At 38.7% G+C, this 23,253-nt stretch overlaps 2 protein-coding genes across 2 annotated transcripts in view; one reads left to right on the top strand and one right to left on the bottom strand.

The window, feature by feature from the left end:
- Window positions 1-10,492, bottom strand: part of LOC150082073 (glutamate receptor 1-like) — a 60,831-nt gene extending 50,339 nt beyond the window's left edge. The window contains exon 1 of the mRNA XM_090380421.1: window positions 10,402-10,492. The gene's annotated coding sequence lies outside the window, so the exon portion shown is untranslated. The remainder of the gene's footprint in view (window positions 1-10,401) is intronic.
- A 9,591-nt stretch (window positions 10,493-20,083) lies between these two features.
- Rep (Rab escort protein) overlaps window positions 20,084-23,253 on the top strand; it is a 117,065-nt gene continuing 113,895 nt past the window's right edge. The window contains exon 1 of the mRNA XM_090379954.1: window positions 20,084-20,194. Coding sequence (XP_090236080.1) covers window positions 20,149-20,194 — 46 coding nt within the window. The 5' untranslated portion in view covers window positions 20,084-20,148. The remainder of the gene's footprint in view (window positions 20,195-23,253) is intronic.

Here is a 23,253-nt window from a genome sequence, read left to right as displayed (position 1 = left end):
ACAACCAACAAGACGCCGTTTCCGATATGGAGGCACCCGACACACAAGCAACCGCAATCATGCTGCTTTAAAACATCAAAGGAGCATGACTGCTCATAACTGCTGCTTCTTCAAGACTGCTGTACAATACGAAGCTGTTCAGCTTTTATACTGCAAGCTACACGCATAGTCCATTTCGGATGGGTGGTCATAATTCATCGATCAATGAGTGTAGAGCTAAATAAATAAATACATTTTCTGTTTATACTCCGGGACGACCAAACGGTCAGAGGAGTTCACAAGATAGATAGAATACAAGAAACAGCACCGTATTCAGTAGTCACGGGCTTGTACCCCGGGCACTCAAGGCACGTGTACTTATGCACCCGCGCGCCTGACCACCAGGCTACGGCGGCCTATATTAAATATTAACGTACCGATAATAACAGAAAGGTGAATAACAGTGAAAGGATGAGAAGAGCTTAATCAGCAGAAAAGAACAACCATCAATTAAGAGTTAAAAGAATTACAAAAAAGAACAGAGGGAAGAGGGCTTCATGGACCATCTCAAGCGAACAGTTCCTTAATCATGTTTCAATTTACAGAAACTACTTAAATATTTACAGATCTTAAGGTAGCCAAAATGTTAATAGCAAGAAAAACAAAAGGTTTTATATGCGCAACGTACAGTATAAATCAGTATAATATTCACTGAAGTCCTGTAATTTCTTCGTTAGTGAAGTGGCAATTACAAACAGCCAGACACATTTGTAGAGTGGATATGGCAAAATGATCAGAGTACATCAATGAGTAACCGTGAGTTGTTCGAGGATATGCTTTGTGATATAGCGCTTGGTTATGTAATAGACATCGATATGTAACAGGTGTTGCCTTGCCCTCCATTTCAAATTTTGCGTTCGTACTGAAATGAGATTTAGATGTTTATTAAAAATGAGCTTTTTGTCGAAGCTCATTTTTAAGGAAATGAGTATGCTGTCTAGTGATGGATATATTTGGTTCATTATTTGGACCAAACAAGAAACTAGTAGATGGCGCCGCTCACACGTGCTGTGCTTTTATCAGTTTATTATATCAGCAGCATTAAATGATAAACTACGTAAGTAAAAGTCATGTTTGCAGTTTCCACTGCTACACATTTTAATTTACTTACAGCATGCTTGGCGTATGATGGTATAGTTTTTAATCAAAGCATGCGAAGGCATACTGTCATCTGATGCCCTGTGGCAGATTCTCTCTTACCGCTCCAGCTCCCATCGCTACGCCACTAGATCCAGTCTTGCTGTGGTATATTTACTTGTCCTTCGATTGCAAGTTGAAGAGTGCCAAAGTTGCATTTAATCTCTCATATGCAAGAGGGGATAATGCAACCTCAATCAGATCACCTGCGAGGTGATCTGATTGAGATGTATAAGGCCTTGAATGGTTTGAGCAGGTTCAATGCTGATGGGATACTTCTGCTTCCTCAGATTAAGAACCCTAGAGGGCATAGATTCAAGTTGAAGAAAGACAGTTGTAGAATAGATTGTGCGGAAGTTTGCCTTTAGCCAGCGGGTAGTAGATTGCTGGAACAGACTTCCATCTGTGTTTGGAAGTTGATAGCTTAAATAAATTTAAGGCTGAACTAGACAAATATTTGGATTGGCCGGATGGATGAAATGGGAAGAGGTTTTTTTTTTGTTTTTTTTTTTAGCTGATGCTGTATAAGCTTGCTTTCTTGAATCATATGCCTCAACTAATGTTAATGCTAATGCCAACTTGGCACACGCTGTTATGTTTTCTTTCTTCAGAATTATGAAGAAAAGGTGCACAGAAATATTACTTTAAAAGTGAGTTAGATTTTTATTTCTTAAATTAATTCATTTTTTCTTTTTATATAGTTAATAGAAGTGAAAATTAAATAACTAATTATCCTATTACCAATTAGTTACATATTGTTAACCACAAATATATAAAAGTAACTGATTTCCCTTCACTGCACATCCTGGTAGTCTAATCTAATATTTAGGTTGTGTAGTACTTTGCAGTCACAGCGAGTGAAATACAATATGTATTTCTCTGTGATTTAAAAAAACTAAATAGTCGTAGTGTGCTGTCAACGCTCTCCGCAGTTTCATATTTCTTCCTAGATTTTAATAACAATTGAAATATAACAATATTTTAATTGTTATTAAAATCATATTTAACATTTCTGCTGTGATTAATATAATAAGCAACAAGATTCATGATTTATGTATTTAGTGAACTGAGAACAAAAACATGACTTACTGAAACACCGCAACAACTTTTATGCGCGAACTGAGAACCAAAATCATTTTGTTTCTGCACATCCGCTATATTGTCCATTAAATCCTCTAATTAGTGCACACCAACAAGTATAATATTCATTTAAAATATGTGGTATATGGATAGCCTATGTGATATTCATGAAAAAGAAAAAAAGTAATTACTGTATATTTAACTTTGTGTTGTCAGAACACTAAAAGAGCTAAATATTGTATTTATTTTTTTTTCGCACAAAATCCGCCGAATGCTTCAGCTGCAATATGTAGCATATGTATAGCATTTGTTGCCATATATGTGATATGTATGGGGGGGGAAATATGTAATAATAATTGCTCGATTTTTATTTGCCCGATTTAAACGAAATTTGGATGGCTCAACAAATCTTTCTAAAAGAAACAAATATAAATCTGTCTATTGGGAGCGAATTATTACATATGGAGGGACAGACAGACGATGGACATGACAAAGACAATATGCACTTATGAATATACTCTCAGTGATCACTGACTTATGACCATCCCATGTGTAATGATTTATGCCGAATAACTCTCAGTATGAAAAGCCTAACACTTCGTATGCTAGCATCTGGTAGTGCAAGTTTGGGATGTCTTTGTGTGTGCGCGATGCAAGGAGTGTATCGATATTAGGCAACAACTCAGCGTTCTTGTGGGCCTATATGAGAGCTTGAAGGACAGGGTGGATGCCCTCGAAGAAACTAAATTGAGGGGCCCATCAAGCTCTCAGCTGCCCACATCAACGCCAGAGCTTGCACTTTGGCATCGCGTGACACAGAGACAACCCCCAAGGCAGAATGCGCTGGTCCCGAAGGAACTAGTAGTTGTTGGTGACTCTATTGTCAGGGAAACGGGGAACATGCTTTGTAAAAAGGATAGGTGGAACAGGACCAGGGTATGTCTGCCAGGGGCAAAGGTTGATGACGTTGTAGAGCGAATATCATCTTTTAAGGGCACAAAAGGTGATATAGTTGTACACGTTGGCACTAATAATATTAAGAGTAGGAGACCGGCAGAATTACTTAACAAGTACAGGTCACTGTTGAACAAAAGCAGAGAATTAGGGTTGAATTTGAAAGTGTCTGCAATTCTGCCCAGACACGATAGGAGGGAGTATATGATGAGAGCCTTGTCGATCAATTCGGCCCTGGAAAGATTGTGCAAGGCTCAAGGGGTAGAATTTTTTTCAGCCTGGACTGTACTCGTTAACAGGAGAGATTGCTTCTACAGGGATGGGATACACTTAAATAGAAAGGGTGCAAGAATATTTGCTGATGCTATGGAGGCAGTATTAGGTGGGTCGGAAAACTGCTAGCTTGGGGGGGAGACAAAGACCAATAGATTGACAGTAGCCACTGGCAGAGGTGAAAGAGATTCTTGCACTGCTTCTATTAGAATGAGCAGAAGCCTGAAAAACAAGATGCATGATATTTCAGAGACTGCTGGGAGCCATTGCGGTACAAGTAAACACATGGGTTGTGTTAGGGTAGTTAAGAATAGAAACAGGTGCAGGTATACTTGCGTGTACACCAATGCTAGGAGTTTAGTAAATAAATTTGATGAATTTGAGGTATTGTTCAAAACATCAAAGGCAGATATTGTTGGGATATCAGAGACGTGGTGTCACACAGATATAAGGGATGCAGAACTGCAATTTGGGGAGTACAGCGTCTACAGAAAGGATAGACAGGATAGGAAGGGGGGGGGAGGGGTTATGCTATTAGTTAAGAAACACATAAAAACCAAGGAAGAGTCGACATCGCTGGACAGTGCAGTGTTGAGTCAGTTTGGTGTGACATAAGCATTGGGAGATCAAAATTGAGAGTAGGAGTGTGCTATAGGCCTAATGACTCTGATGAGTATAATAAGAAACTGTACAGGGAAATAGAGTGGGCCAGTAAATCAGAGAGTCTTATAATGGGGGATTTTAATTTCCCAGATATTGACTGGAATTTGTGGGTTGGTCACTCACACACTAGCAAGGCTTTTGTGGATTTATTGGATGATTGTGTTCTACATCAGCATGTTCGGGAGGCAACTAGAGGGAGTAATACTCTTGATTTGATTATCAGCAGTGATTCTTCATGCATCAAGAATCTGCAGATAAATGAACCACTAGGTGGCAGTGATCACAGTGTGCTGAAGTGGGATTTACTCAAAGAGGTAACTACCATTAGGGGTAAAGGGAAGGGTTATTGCTTCCGTAAAGGCGACTACGATGGACTGAGACAGTATTTAAATTCTATACAGTGGGACCAACTGATGATGTTACCAACAGCAAATTCAAAATGGGAAGCATTCAAAGAACTTATCTTGGAAGCTACTAGGCTTTACATACCAACTAAGAAATATTGTTCAAGGTTTAGGCCAAAATGGATGTCAGATGAACTAATGAGGCATATGGCAGAGAAGAAAAATGCATGGGATACTTACAAATTAACACATGACACAAAAGCCTATGATAGATACAAGTTGATATGCAACCAAGTTACAAAGGAGGTTAGGCAGGCGAAGGCAGATTACGAGAAATCCTTGGCAAGGGATGCAAAGAAAAACAGCAAAGAGTTCTTTACTTATGTAAACTCTAGAAGGAAGGGGATGAATTAGATTGGTCCACTTGATATTGATGGGTCAACTGTTGATGATCCTGCTCAGGTAGCTAACAAACTAAATGAATATTTTACATCGACATTCACACATGAGGAGTTATTCAGCGAGGGGAATGCCAGAGGTGTATTCAACTCTAGCAGTAAGCTACAGAATCTTGAAATAACTGGGAGTAAAGTGGAGGAGAAACTGTTGAAGATAAACACAAGAAAGGCACCCGGGGTGGATGGGATCTATCCAGTTATATTAAAGGAGGCAGCAAAGGAAGTAAGCAAACCCTTAGCCATAATTATGAGAGCTTCCTTGGATTCAGGGGAGGTACCCATAGACTGGAAATGTGCAAATGTGACCCCAATTCACAAAGGAGGATCAAAGGCTGACACAAGTAATTATAGACCTGTGAGCTTAACTTCTGTTCCAGGAAAATTAATGGAGGCACTGGTTAAAGAAGCACTGCAGAATCATTTAGACAAGACTTCAGTTATAGCTCGGACACAGCATGGTTTTGTTAAGGGGAAGTCTTGCCTGACCAATTTGATTGGATACTATGATGCAGTCACAAAAGAACTGGATGCAGGGAATAGCTTTGATATTATATACTTGGATCTTAGAAAGGCTTTTGATACTGTTGCACATGGAAGACTGCTACACAGATTGGAGCAGTGTGACATTGGAGGCAAATTGCTGCTATGGATAAAGGGGTGGTTGAGGGGGAGAAGACAGAGAGTGGTAATCAATGGACACTGCTCATCGTGGACTAATGTTATTAGTGGAGTCGCTCAAGGCTGAGTGTTGGGTCCATTATTGTTTTCTGTATTTATAAATGATATTGATTATGGTATATCAAGCTTAATGTCCAAGTTTGCAGACGATACAAAGGTTGGCAGTGTTGTCAAGGACACTACTGACACTATGCTACTGCAACAGGATCTGGAAAGGTTGAGCAGATGGGCTGAGAGGTGGCAAATGAAGTTTAACATTGACAAATGTAAAGTACTACACATGGGAAACAGCAACCCCAGAGCAACGTATCAACTCTGTGGTACTACACTGACAGTGGTAGAGAATGAAAGGGACTTGGGGGTGGTTGTGCAGGCAGATATGAAGTTCTCTGAGCAGTGCAGACGGGCTGCAAGAGTAGCTCATGGAGTATTGTCAATGATATACAAGAATTTTTCCAGCAGGGATAAGGAAGTGATTATTCCCTTGTATAAGGCAATGGTCAGGCCACACCTAGAGTACTGTATACAGGTCTGGAGGCCTCATTTCAAGAAGGATGTAGAGCTGCTGGAACGAGTACAGAGAAGGGCAACAAGATTAGTGAATGGAACAAAGGGGTGCTCTTACGAAGAAAGGCTTAAGTTTTGCAAATTACAGTGTCTGGAGACTAGGCACCAGCGAGGTGATCTGATAGAGGTGTATAAAGCCTTGAATGGTTTGAGCATGCTCAATGCTGATGGGATTCTTCCTCTAGCTCAGAAAAATCACCTGAGAGGGCATAAATTCAAATTGAGGAAAGACAGATGTAGGATAGACGTGCGGAAATTTGCCTTTAGCCAGCGGGTGGTTGGTTGGTGGAACAGACTTTCAACCCTTGTAGTGGAGGTTGATAGCCTAAATAAGTTTAAGGCTCAGCTGGACAGGTAATTTGAACGAACAGAGGGGTGAAGTGGAAGTGGGTTTTTTTTTTTTTTTTTTGGCTGATGCTGCATAAGCTTGCTTTCTTGCATCAAATGCCTCTACTAATGCTAAAAGTCAAAGCGATAAAATAGCAGTAATGTAACGTAGTAATGATATCACGCAGTTTCAAAAGGGCATTCTTGTAGGAACTCGTGCGGGGATGCCATAAAATATATCTGAAACGGCATGAACTTTTTTTATGGACTTTTTTTTCACTTCGTGGCTGAGTTTGTCGGTCTCAATTGAGTATGTCATGGTTTTATCCCTCGAAAATCTGTTTTGTCCAACAAAACAGATAAACAGACAAGAGAATACACGAAATTTAGAGATGTAATATATATGGTGGATGAAGTTGTTCTCGGTAACTCTAATATGACAATTTATTTATACTAAATAAAAAAATTAAGCGTTCCAGTTGTTAAGATGACCATTATCCTTCTACAAGCGGTGTCTAAAACAGCTAAAATTAAAGAATTACATTAATCTTAATTATTTTAAAAAATTTGTTGGAAAATGTAAATTATTAGGTATACACGGATGGAGGCCCACGCGAACAGTAGTGGTTACCAGATTTGTAATTGCAAATGATATGAGGAAAAAACCTGGGTTCAAATCCGGTCAAGAAGAGACTAATTTTTAGGTCCTTTATCGGACGAAGGTTGCACTATTTTCTCCTTCTGAAACCTGAGTTTTTCATCCGGTAACGCAAATAAACCAATCATACAATATACAATTTAAAGACAGAACACAATCACGCCTCACAGCCTTAGTCGCGTTGATGACATATGTAATTAATATTGTCATATAGAGACGTGCACTGATATTTGGTTTACTGGCTGTAAAGATGGGTCCCTTACTGCATCTTGCGCGAATCGCCATATCAACTAATTTTATTTCATTATCATATTATTTGATTGCAATGAAGATCATTATTATAAATTTTATAATGGATGGAAATTAGAAGTGAGTAGACTACACGCAATAGATTTTCTTAAATTTATCGTTTTATTTAGCATTTGGATATAAACGGAATCCGTTATAATGAATATCTTCCGATTTTCTCAGCGGACTTTCACTAATCACGCGAAAAAGTTATGAGATTGCTTCTGGTCTGATATGTAGCGCCCTCGCTGATAGCACAGCGGTTGTAATCACCTTCCTTTTCACAACGCATGAAAAATGTTCGAGTTCGAATGGTTTTTGGCCAGCAAACCGAAAAACCAATCGAAGAAAACACACGCAATTAAAGGCACAATATACTGACGCCTCAAGGCTGTATTTGCCTTGAAGCTTAACAGAGACCTAACTTCTCCTTTATGTTGTTATATGACTCTACACCTTCTTAATTGAGAAATTTAATAGATTATAAAATTAATTAATTCATCATCAGCCATTTTCAATCCACTGCAGTATAAAGGCTTCACCAGCAACTTTCCAGTTCCTTCTGTTTTGTGCAATGGTCATCCATTTACTATCCACTAATTCATGAATTTCATCTGCCATCTCCGTCGTTACCTTCCAGGTTTCCTTCTATTAATTAAGTATAAATAATTAAATGTCTGTAAATTTAGCACCCATTCCTCACGTTTTAAGTAATCTTAAATATATGATTCAATTTTTTCCTAATTTTTTTAATCATAGTTTAGAAGTTTCTATTTGATGAAAACATCTGTAATCACAAGGCCAGGAGATGAGACACATATCTTACAGCGGATATTACTGGAGGACGCATAAACTATATTTAACCTTGTGTTGTCAGAACACTAACTCTCGATTTATGTTCTCGCTTCTCGTCTTATTGCGTATTTGTTCCTCCCATTTCTCCCTCTCCTTAGACCTAGTTCCCACGCTCCGTAAAGGGCGAATATCAATCACGTGCAACCAAGTCCATTTCATATACAGTGTTCGAAATACAATTAAGTAAACTTCGGAACCTCGCAAATAGCAGAGTGGCCACAACGGCTGCTCTTCGCCATAATGTGAGAAAAGGCCGGTTTCGTTTCTATTATTATTATTATTATTATTAGCCATATGGTGCAAAGAAGCCTGAGGTTTATGCTGCACCGGCCAAAAAAAATTAAAAAAAATAATAATAATAAATTTCCCTTTCACTTTGAAAGAGAGAGAGAGAGAGAGAGAGAGAGAGAGAGAGAGAGAGAGAGAGAGAGAGAGAGAGAGAGAGAGAGGAATCACCAAGAAAGGGAAGAATGATGATATCTAGCTCAGGACCCTGGGTGTGCCAAGCCCATACTCACCAGACGTCAAGACATTCTATGGTTCTCTCCACACGTTGGCAAAGGTAGTCAGTCAGTTTTGGGAAAGATACACCGGAATTTTTATTCTGAAAACTTGAGTTTTCATCCTGTAAAATAGTTAACTCGACCAAAGGGTACACATAATTTAGCGGCCGATTCACTGCTCCCCGCGGCCATGATATTGAGGGTTTTTCATGGAGTTGGGTCCTCAGATCAGGCCTTGGGCAGCATAGTGGATATAATAGCTATCTTCCCCACACTGGGTGGAATACGCCTGAGTTCGAATCCTGAATTCGCGAGTAATTTTTATGGACTTCTTCACAAATGGCTGAGTTAGTCAGTTTCGGGCGAGGGTTTATGGTTTTATCACCGGAAACTTGGTGTTTTTGTCCAGCAAACAGCCAAATTGACCATGGCATGCATACAATTTACAGACATAATATACCGAAGTCTCACAGCCTGTTTCTTTGGCGCAACAAATTTTGAGTAGTGTATGTAACAAACACACACTCCTCAAATGAGAATGTTTCACAATTAAAATGACATCACTTATGCAATTAATAATATCACGAAACGATAATATAAAGAAAAATCATAACCGCCATCTATAGTTATTCATAAGTCACGCCTCCGTCAAAAGCTATTTTTCACAATATTAGCGCCTCTTTGGTGGGTAAGACTCATCAGTGGTGTTTATTGAAACTTGATTTCAGAAGCCAAAAGATGCGTCATTCAATGCAAGTTACTCCAAAGCGTTTATAGTTTCTCTTTTGGGCCTTTTATGGAGCGACACCTTGCGATTATAATGCGATTTTATGTACGGTATTAGCATTAGTAAAGGCATATGATGCAAGAAAGTAAGCTTATACAGCATCAGCAAAAAAAAAAAAAAAATAAATAAATAAAATAAAATAATAATAAATAAATAAATAAAACAAAATAAAATAAAATAACATTCCCATTTTACCCATCCATTCACTCCAAAAGTTTGTCCAGTTCTTCCTTGAATTTATTTAAGCTATCAACTTCCACAACGACAGATGGAAGTTTGTTCCAGCAATCAACTACCCCCTGGCTAAAGGCAAATTTCCGCACATCTATTCTGCAACTATCTTTCCTTTAAAACAATTTAAATTTAGATATACATAGGCTTTAGCTGTATTTTCACTTGTTCTTTGTATCTAATTTTCTAGACAATTTTTATTCTTAATATGCTTTAACATATTTTTTTTTTTATTTGTGTATTATTATTATTATTATTTTATTTATACAGTACTGTATATATTTTTTCCCAATTTATAAATTACACTATGAATGTAATAGCTATCCTTCCATAAAATTATCAATTATAGTACAATAAATATTACAAAATTGTTTCGAGTAATATACGGTATTTTACGTGTTGATAAATGTATTAAATTAAAATTTTTAGGCAATACAACCTACATTAATAGTCTTCTTGCAAAAATTATAAAATGATATAAAGTAAAAATAGAGAGAAATCTATAAAGAAATAATAGTAAAGAAAAGAAAAAAAAAAGGGAAAAAAAGATAAGCCTTACCTACTGGTATTCGATATCTATAGGCGTATAATATCACAGTGTTATATATTAGCAGCACCAGAAACATAAGCCAATAATATATTGCCATCTGAGAATTGGTGATACAGGTTTTTTTCTGCCACTGTTCAATTCACTGGATGAGCTGAGGCTCTGAAATAATTGGTTTTGATTCTAAAGGTTACTCTGGTACAGTGCACCCGGTTGTTTTTGTGCAAAATATCCTAGAGAAAACACTATACGTACTGATCTACAGCATAACGCGTACTTTGCCGTTGGTATGTAAGAAGAGAACGGATATTGCATAAACATCCAAATTGCCCAGTGGGATGGCCTGTGGAGATTGTATCAGGTGGTGAAATCTGTTGTTGATAAAAAAAAAAAAAAAAAAAAGCGATAACTCGATGTACAGTTGATAGAAACGGTTAAGTGTATATAGTATGGTAGCCCTTCCTTCTGTTTTATTAAGCAGTTGTAACTTCATGTGGCGCTTAAAATAGTTGTGGTTTTGGGTTTGAATTTTACGGTTGCTCTTTGGGGAAGGGCATCTTTACGAAACTGCAGCAGCTGCAATCCAAAAATCTTCGAATAAAGGGAGAGAAATATGATACCTATATTTCAGTTCACCAGAAGTTAAGCAATTCAATATGTAAATTAATTTGCAATTGATCCTAAACGATATTTTCCTCTCCCACACTTTCTATTGATATTATGATTTAAAACGATTATTATTTCTCTATACATTAAAAAAAATTTTCCTCCTGATGATATTTATTCGAGCCAATGGGAGAAAAGGGATGCGGGTGACGTTTAGAAGTGGGCGGGGCAATTACGTCACTACAAATGCGCAGGTAAATAATTACACAGGTGATTTCCTGATTAGATTTCGATCGGTGCGTTATGCTTTCAGTATATTAGTATAATTGCGAGGGGGATGTAGAAGATTTGACTTACTCCGTCATAGCTTTTACGTGGAAATAAATGGAAAATAAATGGCGTCGACGTAAAAATATGTGTAAAGTGGTCACTCGGTTGAATAGCGTCTCAACCGAGGTTGAATACCGCAAGATGTCGAGAGGTTTCATTTGAAATTATTGTTACGCGAAGCGAAACGTCTAAGGTGTTTTGAAGACGTGAGACCTGTGAACGGAGTAGTGCACGAAACTTTTCAAGAAGCCGCTCGAGCGGCATGTGTAAGCAAATCGGTCGATTATGTGAAGGAAACTTTCCGAAGCGACTTCAGTAATGATGCCGAGCAGGTTAACACATTTTTTTTTTTTTTTTTGTATATTTGATATTGGCTGGGGGTTAGCGAGCGAAGTTATTATTATTATTGCTCTTATATTATTTCTCCCTGACTGGGGTTTCCACCTCGTCACGGGTATTGCTACCAAGTGCACAGGATGGTTGTTGTTATGTCGAGTGTTACTGTTGGTTGAGGAACTCTCTGACTATCCTACAGGTGTTCAGGATTGCGACTATCTGGAGTTCCTTGAAGGTGTTCTCTGGGAGACCTATTTCTGCCTGGCTGTTATATAGGGGCTTTGGCACCATACTGTAGTTGACACGAACAGGGCCGGCCGAGCCATTTTAGTACCCGAGGTAAGAATGCAAAATTGCACCCTATTGTTAATCATGGCAACGTTGGCAATTATTTAATCTTTCTTTTGACGTCCCTTTCAGTTTTTAATCTGAGGCAGGAGCCTCGTTCGCCTCACCCTTGGCACGGTTCTGGACATGATGATCGGGATGGTCGTACTTATTGCATATGCCACATCTCTTTGATCTCCTGTCTTAGGTTTGTGTATTTCCTGATTTTTTCCTCATGTGTTTTCTGTAGGTTGCTAGTGTTGGGAAACGCTATGTCAGTCAGATAGGTAGCCTTTTTCTTCTTGTCGACAAGGGTCCTGTGTGTGTTGGGTGGGATTGTATATCCTGTGTGTGTTGGGTGGGATTGTATTGTCCTTTATTAAGGATGGTCCTAGTAGAGCTTGTAGGTTGCGGTCTCAATAATGCCTGTGGTTTGTACTTGTAATACGGTACACTTTCTTTGATCAACTGGCATTTCGTTGCTAGCTTCTGATGTAATTATTATTATAATTTCTTTCTTTCTTTTCTTTTCTTTTTTTTTTTTTTTTTTTTGTCCCATGATGGGTATTTGCACCAGGTGCGTGCTTGTGGTTCTTATGTCTGGTTACTATTATTGATCAAGAAACTCTCTGACTTTTCTATAGGTGTTTAGGATGGAGGCTTTCTGTAGTTTCTTCTTGTTGTTCTGTGGGATATCTATTGCTGCTAGGATCTTACGTAGGCTCTTTGGTACCATGCCGTGATTGGGATGATGATTACTTGTTTCAAATGCCATATTTCTTAGACTACCTGTCAAAGATCTGTGCACTTCGTGATCTTTTCCTCACAGGTTTTCTGGAATTCGGCGATTCTAACAACTGGGCTACCCGCGAGGGGAGAGGGACGTAGTGCCTGCTGAACGTGCGGATACCAATATCTCAACAACAGCCAACATGTATAAATGCTCCAGTTCTGTGGTGTAACGAGTCTACTATGACTGACTTAACAGCGGTCGAATAAACAGCCAAAGGTCACATGTGGGACAACCATGCAGTTGACGCCCTTGCTGAGTATCTTGTGTCTCGTTTCGTAACACAGTGCCTAGCTAATCACCAAGCAACACAGTGGCCCAGCTAATCACCCAGTACAAAATAGGAATAACAAGACCAATATCTACATCGGACATTAGCTCGTATAAGCTATGGCAATCGATGGCCTGCACAGCTACTCATGCTCACTGCGAGACAGTATACTGGGCTTCGTATGGGCAAGTCAGTACCAACACTGGAACACCAATATGTGGAAATCTGTCGCCTAGTCTGATAAATCCTTTGCCGACTCTTATCATGCTGATGTGGGTATCTGCATTTGGAGAAACCAAGACAAGAGTCCATGGCAGCTGTATGCATTGTGGGTGTTCGGCAGGCTGGAGGCGGTGGTGCAAAAGTGTCAAGTGTTCGATATCTAATGGCCCCAGGGGTTTCTCCCATCTCCGCGTTGTCTACTCTGTGTATCACAGAACTCTGTGAAGGCCAGAAGTTTAAAAAGTGTAATGTAGTAGTAGTAGTGACATGTGATGCAAGAAAGCAAGTGTATGGGCTTATGCAGCATCAGCCAAAAAAAAAAAAAAAAAAAAAAGTGCAGGATGCATATAAATTATCAAGTGACTCAGAAGCCTATGGCAGATATAAGCTAGTCTGTAATCAGGTCACAAAGGAGGTTAGGCAGGCAAAGGCAGATTACGAGAAATCCTTGGCAAAAGATGCTAAGAAAAACAGCAAGGATTTCTTTACTTACATAAATTCTAAAATGAAGGGGATGAATCTGATTGGCCCACTTGACATCGATGGTTCGACTGTTGAGATCCTGCTCAGATAGCAAACAAACTGAATGAGTATTTTGCATCTACATTCACACATGAGGAGTTATTAAGGTTTGAAAATGGCAGAAGGTTATCAAATTGTACAATGATACTTAATGATTTTGTAATAACTGAGAGCAAAGTGGAGGAGAAATTGTTGAAGTTAAACATAAGAAAAGCACCTGGGGTGGATGGGATCTATCCAGTTATATTAAAGGAGGCGGCAAAGCAACTAAGCAAACCCTCAGCCATAATTATGAGAGCATCCTTGGACCCAGGGGAGGTTCCCACGGACTGGAGATGTGCAAATGTATCCCCAATTCACAAAGGGGGATCGAAGGGTGACACAAGTAATTACAGACCAGTTAGTTTAACTTCTGTTCCGGGTAAAATAATGGAGTCACTGGTTAAAGATGCAGTGCAGGATCATCTAGATAAGACTGCAGCAATAATTCAGACACAGCATGGGTTTGTTAAGGGAAAGTCTTGTCTGACAAACTTGATAGGATATTATGATGTGGTTACAAAGGAACTGGATGCAAAAAATAATTTTCATATCATATATTTGGATTTCAGGAAAACTTTTTTTTTTTTTTATTGTTTTTTTCTATTGTACAAATTGGAGCAGAATGGTATTAAGGGTAAGTTGCTACAATGGATAAAAGGATGGTTAAGTGGGAGAAGACAGAGGGTGGTAATCAATGGGTGCTGCTCTTCTTGGACTAATGTTATTAGTGGAGTCCCACAGGGTTCGGTGTTTGGTCCACTGTTGTTTTGTGTATTTATCAATGATTAATATACTTCGTCTAACTTTGTATCATCACCAGCCAAGTGCAACTCTTTGTGATGACAGTTTATCCAACCAACTCTGGCATCTATCAACTAGACAATGCGTCACACCACAAGGCGCAGCAGATTGCTAATTGGTTTCAGGAACATAACAATGAATTCTCCATCCTACCATGACTGCCCATCTTTTTACCCATCTGAACCCAATCGAGTACATTTGGGGCCTACTGGTAAAGATCTTTCGATGCTATGACCATCCACCTGACAATGTGCGGGCACTATAGGGCGCATTTTTTGCAACGAAGGGGCAACACTTCCAAAGTTCACCCTGCAACACCTGTGGAGTCAATGTCGAGATGGGCATGGACTGTATAGCTAGCAAAAGGTGACCCCTAGAAGTATTAGGTAGGTGTTACTAATGAAAAGCCAACTCGGTGTACATGAATATCTACCAGTGGTGGTCAGCGTTTCCTCGAGACATGCCACATATTATATCAGAAATATTTCGAGTGCCATCTAAGGCCAAACTTAGTGTAATCCGTCCCTAGATAGCAGGTGACACGTTTCTAACATACTATGTGATACTCACAAGCCACTCAGGGAAAATCCAATCTGGAAGAGAGTAAAAAAAAAAAAAAAAAAAAGATGGAGGTCACAGACTAAATTTAGAATTTGGTCATAGCTTTTTTAATTAAAAAATCTAAAAACAAACCGCATATAAAACTTTTAAGATCGGGTTCTTAAAGAAATTAGCCATCCGTTTCCAACTGATCCGCAGCTGCCTATTATTTTTAGTGACTATGTAAAGAAATTTTATGATAACTGATTGAAATTAAAAAAAAAAATGAAAACAATTTCTATAAGGTACGGTACTAATAAGGTACTGTACACAGAAATTTTCGTTATTTCTAATGTGAGACGATCACTTGCGTCCTTGTGAAATAATTGTGTTTTTTAAAGTTTTTTTTTTTTTTTTTATGCAACGGCATTGGGGTATATCTCGTTAATTTAGGGGATTTAGATTATTTATCGTGTGGATCTTTTCTGTCGTATTTCGGACCAAATTTCTGGATTTGATGTTAAAATTGGTTTGTATTACAGTTCAAATTTTAAGATTTCTAAATTTTGTCCCATCAACAGTTTTTTGGGTTTATTTAGTATGTGAGCACTGGGACTATGCAGTCCCAGTGCTCACATACTCCTTCGGGGTAATAGATTGGACTAACACCGAGCTGGATGATATCATGGGAAAGACAAGGACAATGATGACCAAGAGCCGGCAACACCACACGAGAGCTGCCGTGGAAAGACTGATAATTGCCCGGGAATAAGGAGGAAGGGGCCTGATAGACCTCATTGAGCAACAGAAGACAGCGATAGTTAACCTGAAGGATTATTTCCAGAAACACACAGCAGCACTTCACTACGCCATAAGGAAGATAGACAAACGGTATACCCCACTCAACCTAAGCGAGGAGTTCCCCACCCCCCAAACCAGAAGGTACAAACGAAGCTAGAAAGATAAGCAGAGAAGATAATCCATGGCAGACAATACAATGATCTCCATCAGGGTCACATAGATAAAACCGCTTCTAATGCATGGCTCACGAGCGGGACGCTCTTCCCTGAGACTGAAGTATTGATGCTCATCATCCAAGACCAGGTAATCAACAACAGGAACTATAGAAAATACATCGCCAGGGAACCCGGAGTGTCCGATGACACATGTCAACGATGCCACCTGGCCTCAGAAACGATAGAGCACATCACAGCGGGATGCCAGCTGATCACCCAGACTGAGTACACTCATAGACACGACCAGGTAGCCAGGATAATACATCAGAAGTTAGCGAGGAAATACTAGTTGACCAAAGAAAGTGTACCATACTACAAGTACGAACCCCAGGCAGTACTAGAGACCCTAATCCACAAACGTTACTGAGACCGCGCCATAATAACGGATAGGACAATCCTGCACAACAAACTGGACATAACCCTTGTAGACAAGAAGATAAAAACTACTTATCTGATTGACATAGTGGTACCCAACACTGGCAAGCTGCAGAAAACCCATGGGGAAAAAAATCAGGAAGTACACGAACAGACAGGAGACCTAAGAGATGTGGCATATGCAGCAAGTAACCACCATCCCGATCATTGTGTCACCCACAGGTATGGTGCCAAAGAGCCTACGTAACAGCCTAGCAGCAATAGGTCTCCCAGCGAACACCTACAAGGAACTCCAGAAAGTCGCAATCCCGAACACCTGTAGGATAGTCAGAGAGTTCCTCGACCAACAGTAACTCTTGTCTGACAAATTTGATAGGATATTATGATGTGGTTACAAAGGAACTGGATGCAGAAAATAATTTTGTTATCATCTATTTGGATTTCAGGAAAGCTTTTGACACTGTTGCGCATGAAAGACTACTGAATAAATTGGAGCAGAATGGTATTAAGGGCAAGTTGCTACAATGGATAAAAGGATGGTTAAGTGGGAGAAAACAGAGGGTGGTAATCAATGGGTGCTGTTCTTCGTGGACTAATGTTATTATTGGAGTCCCAGAGGATTCGGTTTTGGGTCCACTGTTGTTTTGTATATTTATCAATGATATTGATGAAGGTATATCAGGCTTAATGTCGAAGTTTGCAGATGATACAAAGGTTGACAGGGTTGTTAATGACAATAATGGCAGTGTGCTACTGCAACAGGATCTAGATAATTTGGGCAGATGGGCTAAGAAGTGGCAACTGAAATTTAACCTCGACAAATGTAAAATACTGCATATGGGTAGAAGTAACCCCAGAGAAACGTACCAACTGTGTGGTACTACACTTAAGGTGGTAGACAATGAAAAAGAACTGGGAGTAATTGTGCAGGCAGATATGAAGTTTTCTGAGCAATGCAGACAGGCTGCCAGGGCAGGTCATGGGGTTTTGTCAATGATATATAGGTATTTGCTAGCAGGGAAAATGAGGTGATTATCCCTCTGTATAAGGCAATGGTCAGGCCACGCTTTGAATACTGCGTACAGGTCTGGAGGCCTCATTTTAGGAAGGATGTAGATTTACTTGAGCGTGTACAGAGAAGGGCAACAAGATTGGTGAGGGGAATGAAGGGATCCTCTTACCAAGAGAGGCTTAAGTACTGCAAATTGCAGTGGCTGGAGACTAGGTACCTGCGCGGTGATCTCATTGAGGTGTATAAGGCCTTGGATAGGTTGAGCACGCTGAATTACCCCAGGGGCTCACATCTGGTGAGTATGGGCTTGGCACACCCAGGGTCTTGAGCTGGATATCATCATTCTTCCCTTTCTTGGTGATTCCCTTCTCCCTCTCTCTCTCTCACAGGGTAATTCAGAAATTTTTTTTTTTTGGCTGGTGCAGCATAAGCCTCAGGCTTCCTTGTACCGTGTGGCTGATAATAATAATAATAATAATAATAATAAAATAATTCTGATGGGATCCTTCCACTTGTTCAGATTACTAACCTTAGGGGGCATAAATTCAAATTAAGAAAAGACAGATGTAGAACAGATGTGCGGAAATATGCCTTTAGCCAGCGAGTGGTTAATTAGTAGTATTAGTAGTAGTAGTGGCATGTGATGCAAGAAAGGAAATGTATGAGCTTATGCAGCATCAGCCAAAAAAAAAAAAAAAAAAAATCACACCATTCCCTCCAAATTGCCTGCCCAGTTCCTCCTTAAATTTATTCAACCTATCAACTTCCACAACGACAGATGGAATTTTGTTCCAGCAATTAACCACCCGCTGGCTAAAGGCAAATTTCCGCACATCTATTCTACATCTGTCTTTTCTTAATTACTTAACCGGCAGCATTACTTAACAAGTACAGGTTGAACAAAAGCCGAGAATTAAGGTTGAATTTGAAAGTGTCTGCAATTCTGCCCAGACACGATAGGAGGGAGTATATGATGAGAGCCTTGTCGGCCCTGGAAAGATTGTGCAAGGCTCAAGGGGTAGAATTTTTTTCAGCCTGGACTGTACTTGTTAACAGGAGAGATTGCTTCTACAGGGATGGGATACACTTAAATAGAAAGGGTACAAGAATATTTGCTGATGCTATCGAGGCAGTGTTAGGTGGGTCGGAAAACTTATAGCTTGGGGGGAGACAAAGACCAATAGATTGACAGTAGCCACTGGCAGAGGTGAAAGAGATTCTTGCACTGCTTCTATTAGAATGAGCAGAAGCCTGAAAAACAAGATGCATGATATTTCAGAGACTGCTGGGAGCCATTGCGGTACAAGTAAACACATGGGTTGTGTTAGGGTAGCTAAGAATAGAAACAGGTGCATGTATACTTGCATGTACACCAATGCTAGGAGTTTAGTAAATAAATTTGATGAATTTGAGGTATTGCTCAAAACATCAAAGGCAGATATTGTTGGGATATCAGAGACGTGGTGTCACACAGATATAAGGGATGCAGAACTGGAATTTGGGGAGTACAGCGTCTACAGAAAGGATAGACAGGATAGGAAGGGGGGGAGGAGTTATGCTATTAGTTAAGAAACACATAAAAACCAAGGAAGTGAAGCCAGTCGACATCGCTGGACAGTGCAGTGTTGAGTCAGTTTGGTGTGACATAAGCATTGGAACATCAAAATTGAGAGTAGGAGTGTGCTATAGGCCTAATGACTCTGATGAGTATAATAAGAAACTATACAGGGAAATAGAGTGGGCCAGTAAATCAGAAAATCAAGGGATGGAACAGACTTCCATCCCTTGTCGTGGAAGTTGATAGCCTAAATAAGTTTAAGGCTCAGCTGGACAGGTATTTTGAACGAACAGAGGGGTGAAGTGGAAGTGGTTTTTTTTTTTTTTTTTTTTTTTGCTGATGCTGAATAAGCTTGCTTTTTTGCATCAAATGCCTCTACTAATGCTAAATGCTAATGCTAATGCTAATTTGAATTTATGCCCCCTTAGGTTCGTAATCTGAACAAGTGGAAGGATCCCATCAGAATTCTGCGTGCTCAACCCATTCAAGGCCTTATATACCTCAAATCGCTGGAACAAACTGCCATCTGTCGTTGTGGAAGTTGATAGGTTGAATAAATTTAAGGAGGAACTGGACAGGCATTTGGAGGGAATGGTGTGATTTTTTTTTTTTGGCTGATGCTGCATAAGCTCATACACATGCTTTCTTGCATCACATGCCACTACTACTACTACTACCAGACATAACAACAACCGCCCTGTGTGTACTTGGTAGCAATACCCGTCACAAGGTGGAACCCCCAATCAGGGAGAAATAATATAAGAGCAGCAATAATAATAATAATCAACAGATATCAAAGTTTTGAGACTCCTTTGGCGTTATTGCTTCTTTGCGCGAATACTGTTTAAAAATTATTTTTTATTTATTTTGATTGAGAGGCCCTCTGTTGTGAATCTAGATAACACAAAACTAAAATTTCGGTGTTGTCGTAACTGCGAGTTTTACTAGCGTGAGCTGCCCACGAAATATCTGGTGATTGGTTCGGTATGACAACTGTCAAGATTTGTTGACATGGAGGAATTACCATCAGATTATGATGTTATTATTCTGGGAACCGGTAAGAGACTGTTTACCATATATCAATCTGCAGTGTTCAGTTGATGTTTTTATTTTATTATGATTAAACGTGAACGTTAGTTGCAAAGGTGCAGTGAAGTAAATGTACCATTTATACAGCTACCTTGAAAAATAACGAAAAGTGATCCGACTTCAGACTTTATATATATTTCAGAATAGTTTTAAATAGTTTGAGGAACAGGAAAAAGAAATCCTGTTTACTAAATTTATGATTTATTAATTTCAAGCTGATTTTCGGATTTTGGTGGATTTTTCTCCTCTTTCAATATGACTGAATTATCTGTTCCTATTTCGTGACTAAAACTGAAATTATATTTCGTGACTAAAACTGAAATTATATTTCGTGACAAAAATTAATAATTTACCGTGAACGTAAAACTAATAATTCGATTATTCATTAAAATGAATAATCGAATTATTAGTTTTACGTTCACGGTGCTATAGTATTTTCCAACTTGTTTTGGGACACCGGTCGAAAAAATAAACATCTGATTAAAAAAAAAAAAAATAATAATAATAATATCGATTGATTAGGGTGACCGTTACAAAATAAAATTGAGGTGTTTCAGAAACAATCAATAAAAAAGCTAATTAATAATGTAATTTTTATCTCTCTGGGTTTTCTGTGATATCCTGATATTAGCAATACTAACATCATTTCATAAAACAGTCAGTTTTATGAAACAATTTTCCACGTAAACAGGACTTTTATAGAGGGCTATACTCCTTTCATTGCTGGAAGTTGATTATTGTGAAAGTAAATTTTACCACCCTTGAGAAATGATACATGCATATTAATCACCCATTTGAATGGGTGATTAACCTGCAAATAAACATGTAATTTTGTTTTTCACTTCAAGTAAAATTATCAATGATTAACAGCAGAAACACAAAAATCCCAATCCAGGCACAACTTAGTGCCTGATAAGAAGACTAACTATTCGAACACAAAAAAATCGGAATACATTTTACATGGTGAGTTTGTCAGAAAATCACAAAGTATGGAAAGAAAAGAAGTAAGTAGGAAACTGACCCGAACACAGTATTTATTTTTATTTTTGTCTTCATGAATATCTTGAAACTTGCCGTTTAAAGGACAACAGGTGGAGTTGTGATTTTGTACATCATTTTCAGCCTCTGCATAATTACAAAAATTTTTGCCATTGAGCTGTTGTTATCACTAGGAGGCAAAAGTGGAAAGGAGGAAATCACTAGAAGCAAGGTCAGGGCCGGAGAGAGGATGTGTGCAAAGTTTCTGCACCAAATCATTAATGGTTCTCTTAGGTTGTGCTTGTTTGTGACTTTGCATTGCTATTCAGTAGCAGTACTCCACAACAGGCTGTTTTCTGTGATTTTGGCCCCAATTCTTTCAAAAGTGCAATATGATGCAGCATTCATGCTCTCTTCAGGCCATTTGAAAATACAGAAAAATAACACCATAACAGCCCCAGAAAAAGTTACCATTGCTTCTTCTGTTGACAGCAAAGCTTTAAATTTTATTGTTGGGATAAACCAAGTTGCTTCCATTGCACTGATGCACTTTTGCATTAGTGCATAAGCTGGAAGACCCATAACTCATTCCAGGATGCCATTTTTGACAATGCAGAGGTTGAAAATTTAGCTATGTTTGTCACTAGATCTTGTTTTGTTTATAAGATTTTTTTGTTTTTTAATAAAAAAAAAATTGTTCTGTTTGTACTTAAGCATGGCCACTAGCTCAGAGTAGTTCATTTCCTCATTGCAACGTTCATTTCATAATTACAATTGTTAACTGTATTTTGCAGTCATGTGGGTTTGAACCACAGTCCAGTTACATGCATGTGCTTTTGCACTCTTGCTCTTGACAACTTTGATACTCTAGGCAAGTCAATTTGTAAGCAGTTGCCACTTGCATAATTGCTTCCGGTGTATAGTATTTGATTTCATTCTTGTGTTCCCCTTTATGTTAAAAAAAAAGTATTATTATTTCTGCATTGGTATGATATACCAAAACTAATATGGTATAAAAAATAATACCCATTTTTCCTAGTAGTGCTAAGAAAAATAGATAAAAATGTTAGAAAAAGTGATAGTACTTTGTTTTAATTCTTCAGCAGAATGTGTTAAGTATAAATAAAAAAAAAGTCAACTGGCTTCTAGTCAGGGCAGTACTAACATGGAAGCCACTACATCCAGTAATCAGCTCTTAGAGGAATTATTACTGGGACCTTTTCAAGTAAGGTGATTTCCTTCTACTTTCTCTCTCTCTCTCTCTCAGGGTAACTCCTGAATTTTTTTTGGCTAGTGCAGCATAAGCCTCAGGCTTCCTTGCATCATATAGCTAATAATAATAATAATACAATACAATACAGTACAATTTTATTTATCAAGAGAATTCGTTTACAATAAATGAACTTGTTAAGAAAAGTAAATTTCTTGACGACAAGTTGTAATTCTTCCTTTGCAACAGTTTTGTACAAATTTGTTATCTTACAGAAAAGACTATGAAGTCACTACACATAGTATATTCCACACTGTAAACAGTGGTAGTAGTTTATTTGCATATCAATTCTAATCTGGGTGCCTCCGTAGCCAGGTGGGAAGAAGCAGCAGTGCGTAGCACTCGCTTCTTGATTAGACCGGGGTTCGAGCCCGTCACCACCAAATACGGAGGATGCGGAAAGGTCAGGGAATGATCAATCCATATTCTCAGAGCAATATGGCCTTAGTTGCTAATGCTCCTAAAAACCAAAACAACAACAATTCTAATCTACTGTGTCATTGAGTATCAAGAATTTTCTTATTAGGAATTTTAATTTGGAGATGGGGTAACTTCTCCTGAGCCTGAAATCAATGCTAGCCAACAAGTTGTTTATTATATTCATTGTGTGCCTATCTCCAAATCTATTTAGTATCCTAGGGTGAGGCAAAGTAATTGCTTTTGGGTTCCTTAAATTTTGTGAGACATTTCTTTGCAGATTCGACTCTTCAAAAATAGTGTTAAGATTTTTTAAGAATAGATTTAACTTCAGTTTTTGAACTGGATACAGTATTTTATGT

The sequence above is a fragment of the Mastigoproctus giganteus genome, chromosome 8, assembly GCF_048544385.1.
Source record: "Mastigoproctus giganteus isolate SK-2022 chromosome 8, ASM4854438v1, whole genome shotgun sequence".
Classification (NCBI taxonomy): Eukaryota; Metazoa; Arthropoda; class Arachnida; order Uropygi; family Thelyphonidae; genus Mastigoproctus; species Mastigoproctus giganteus.
This window is presented reverse-complemented; position numbering and strand designations above follow the sequence as displayed.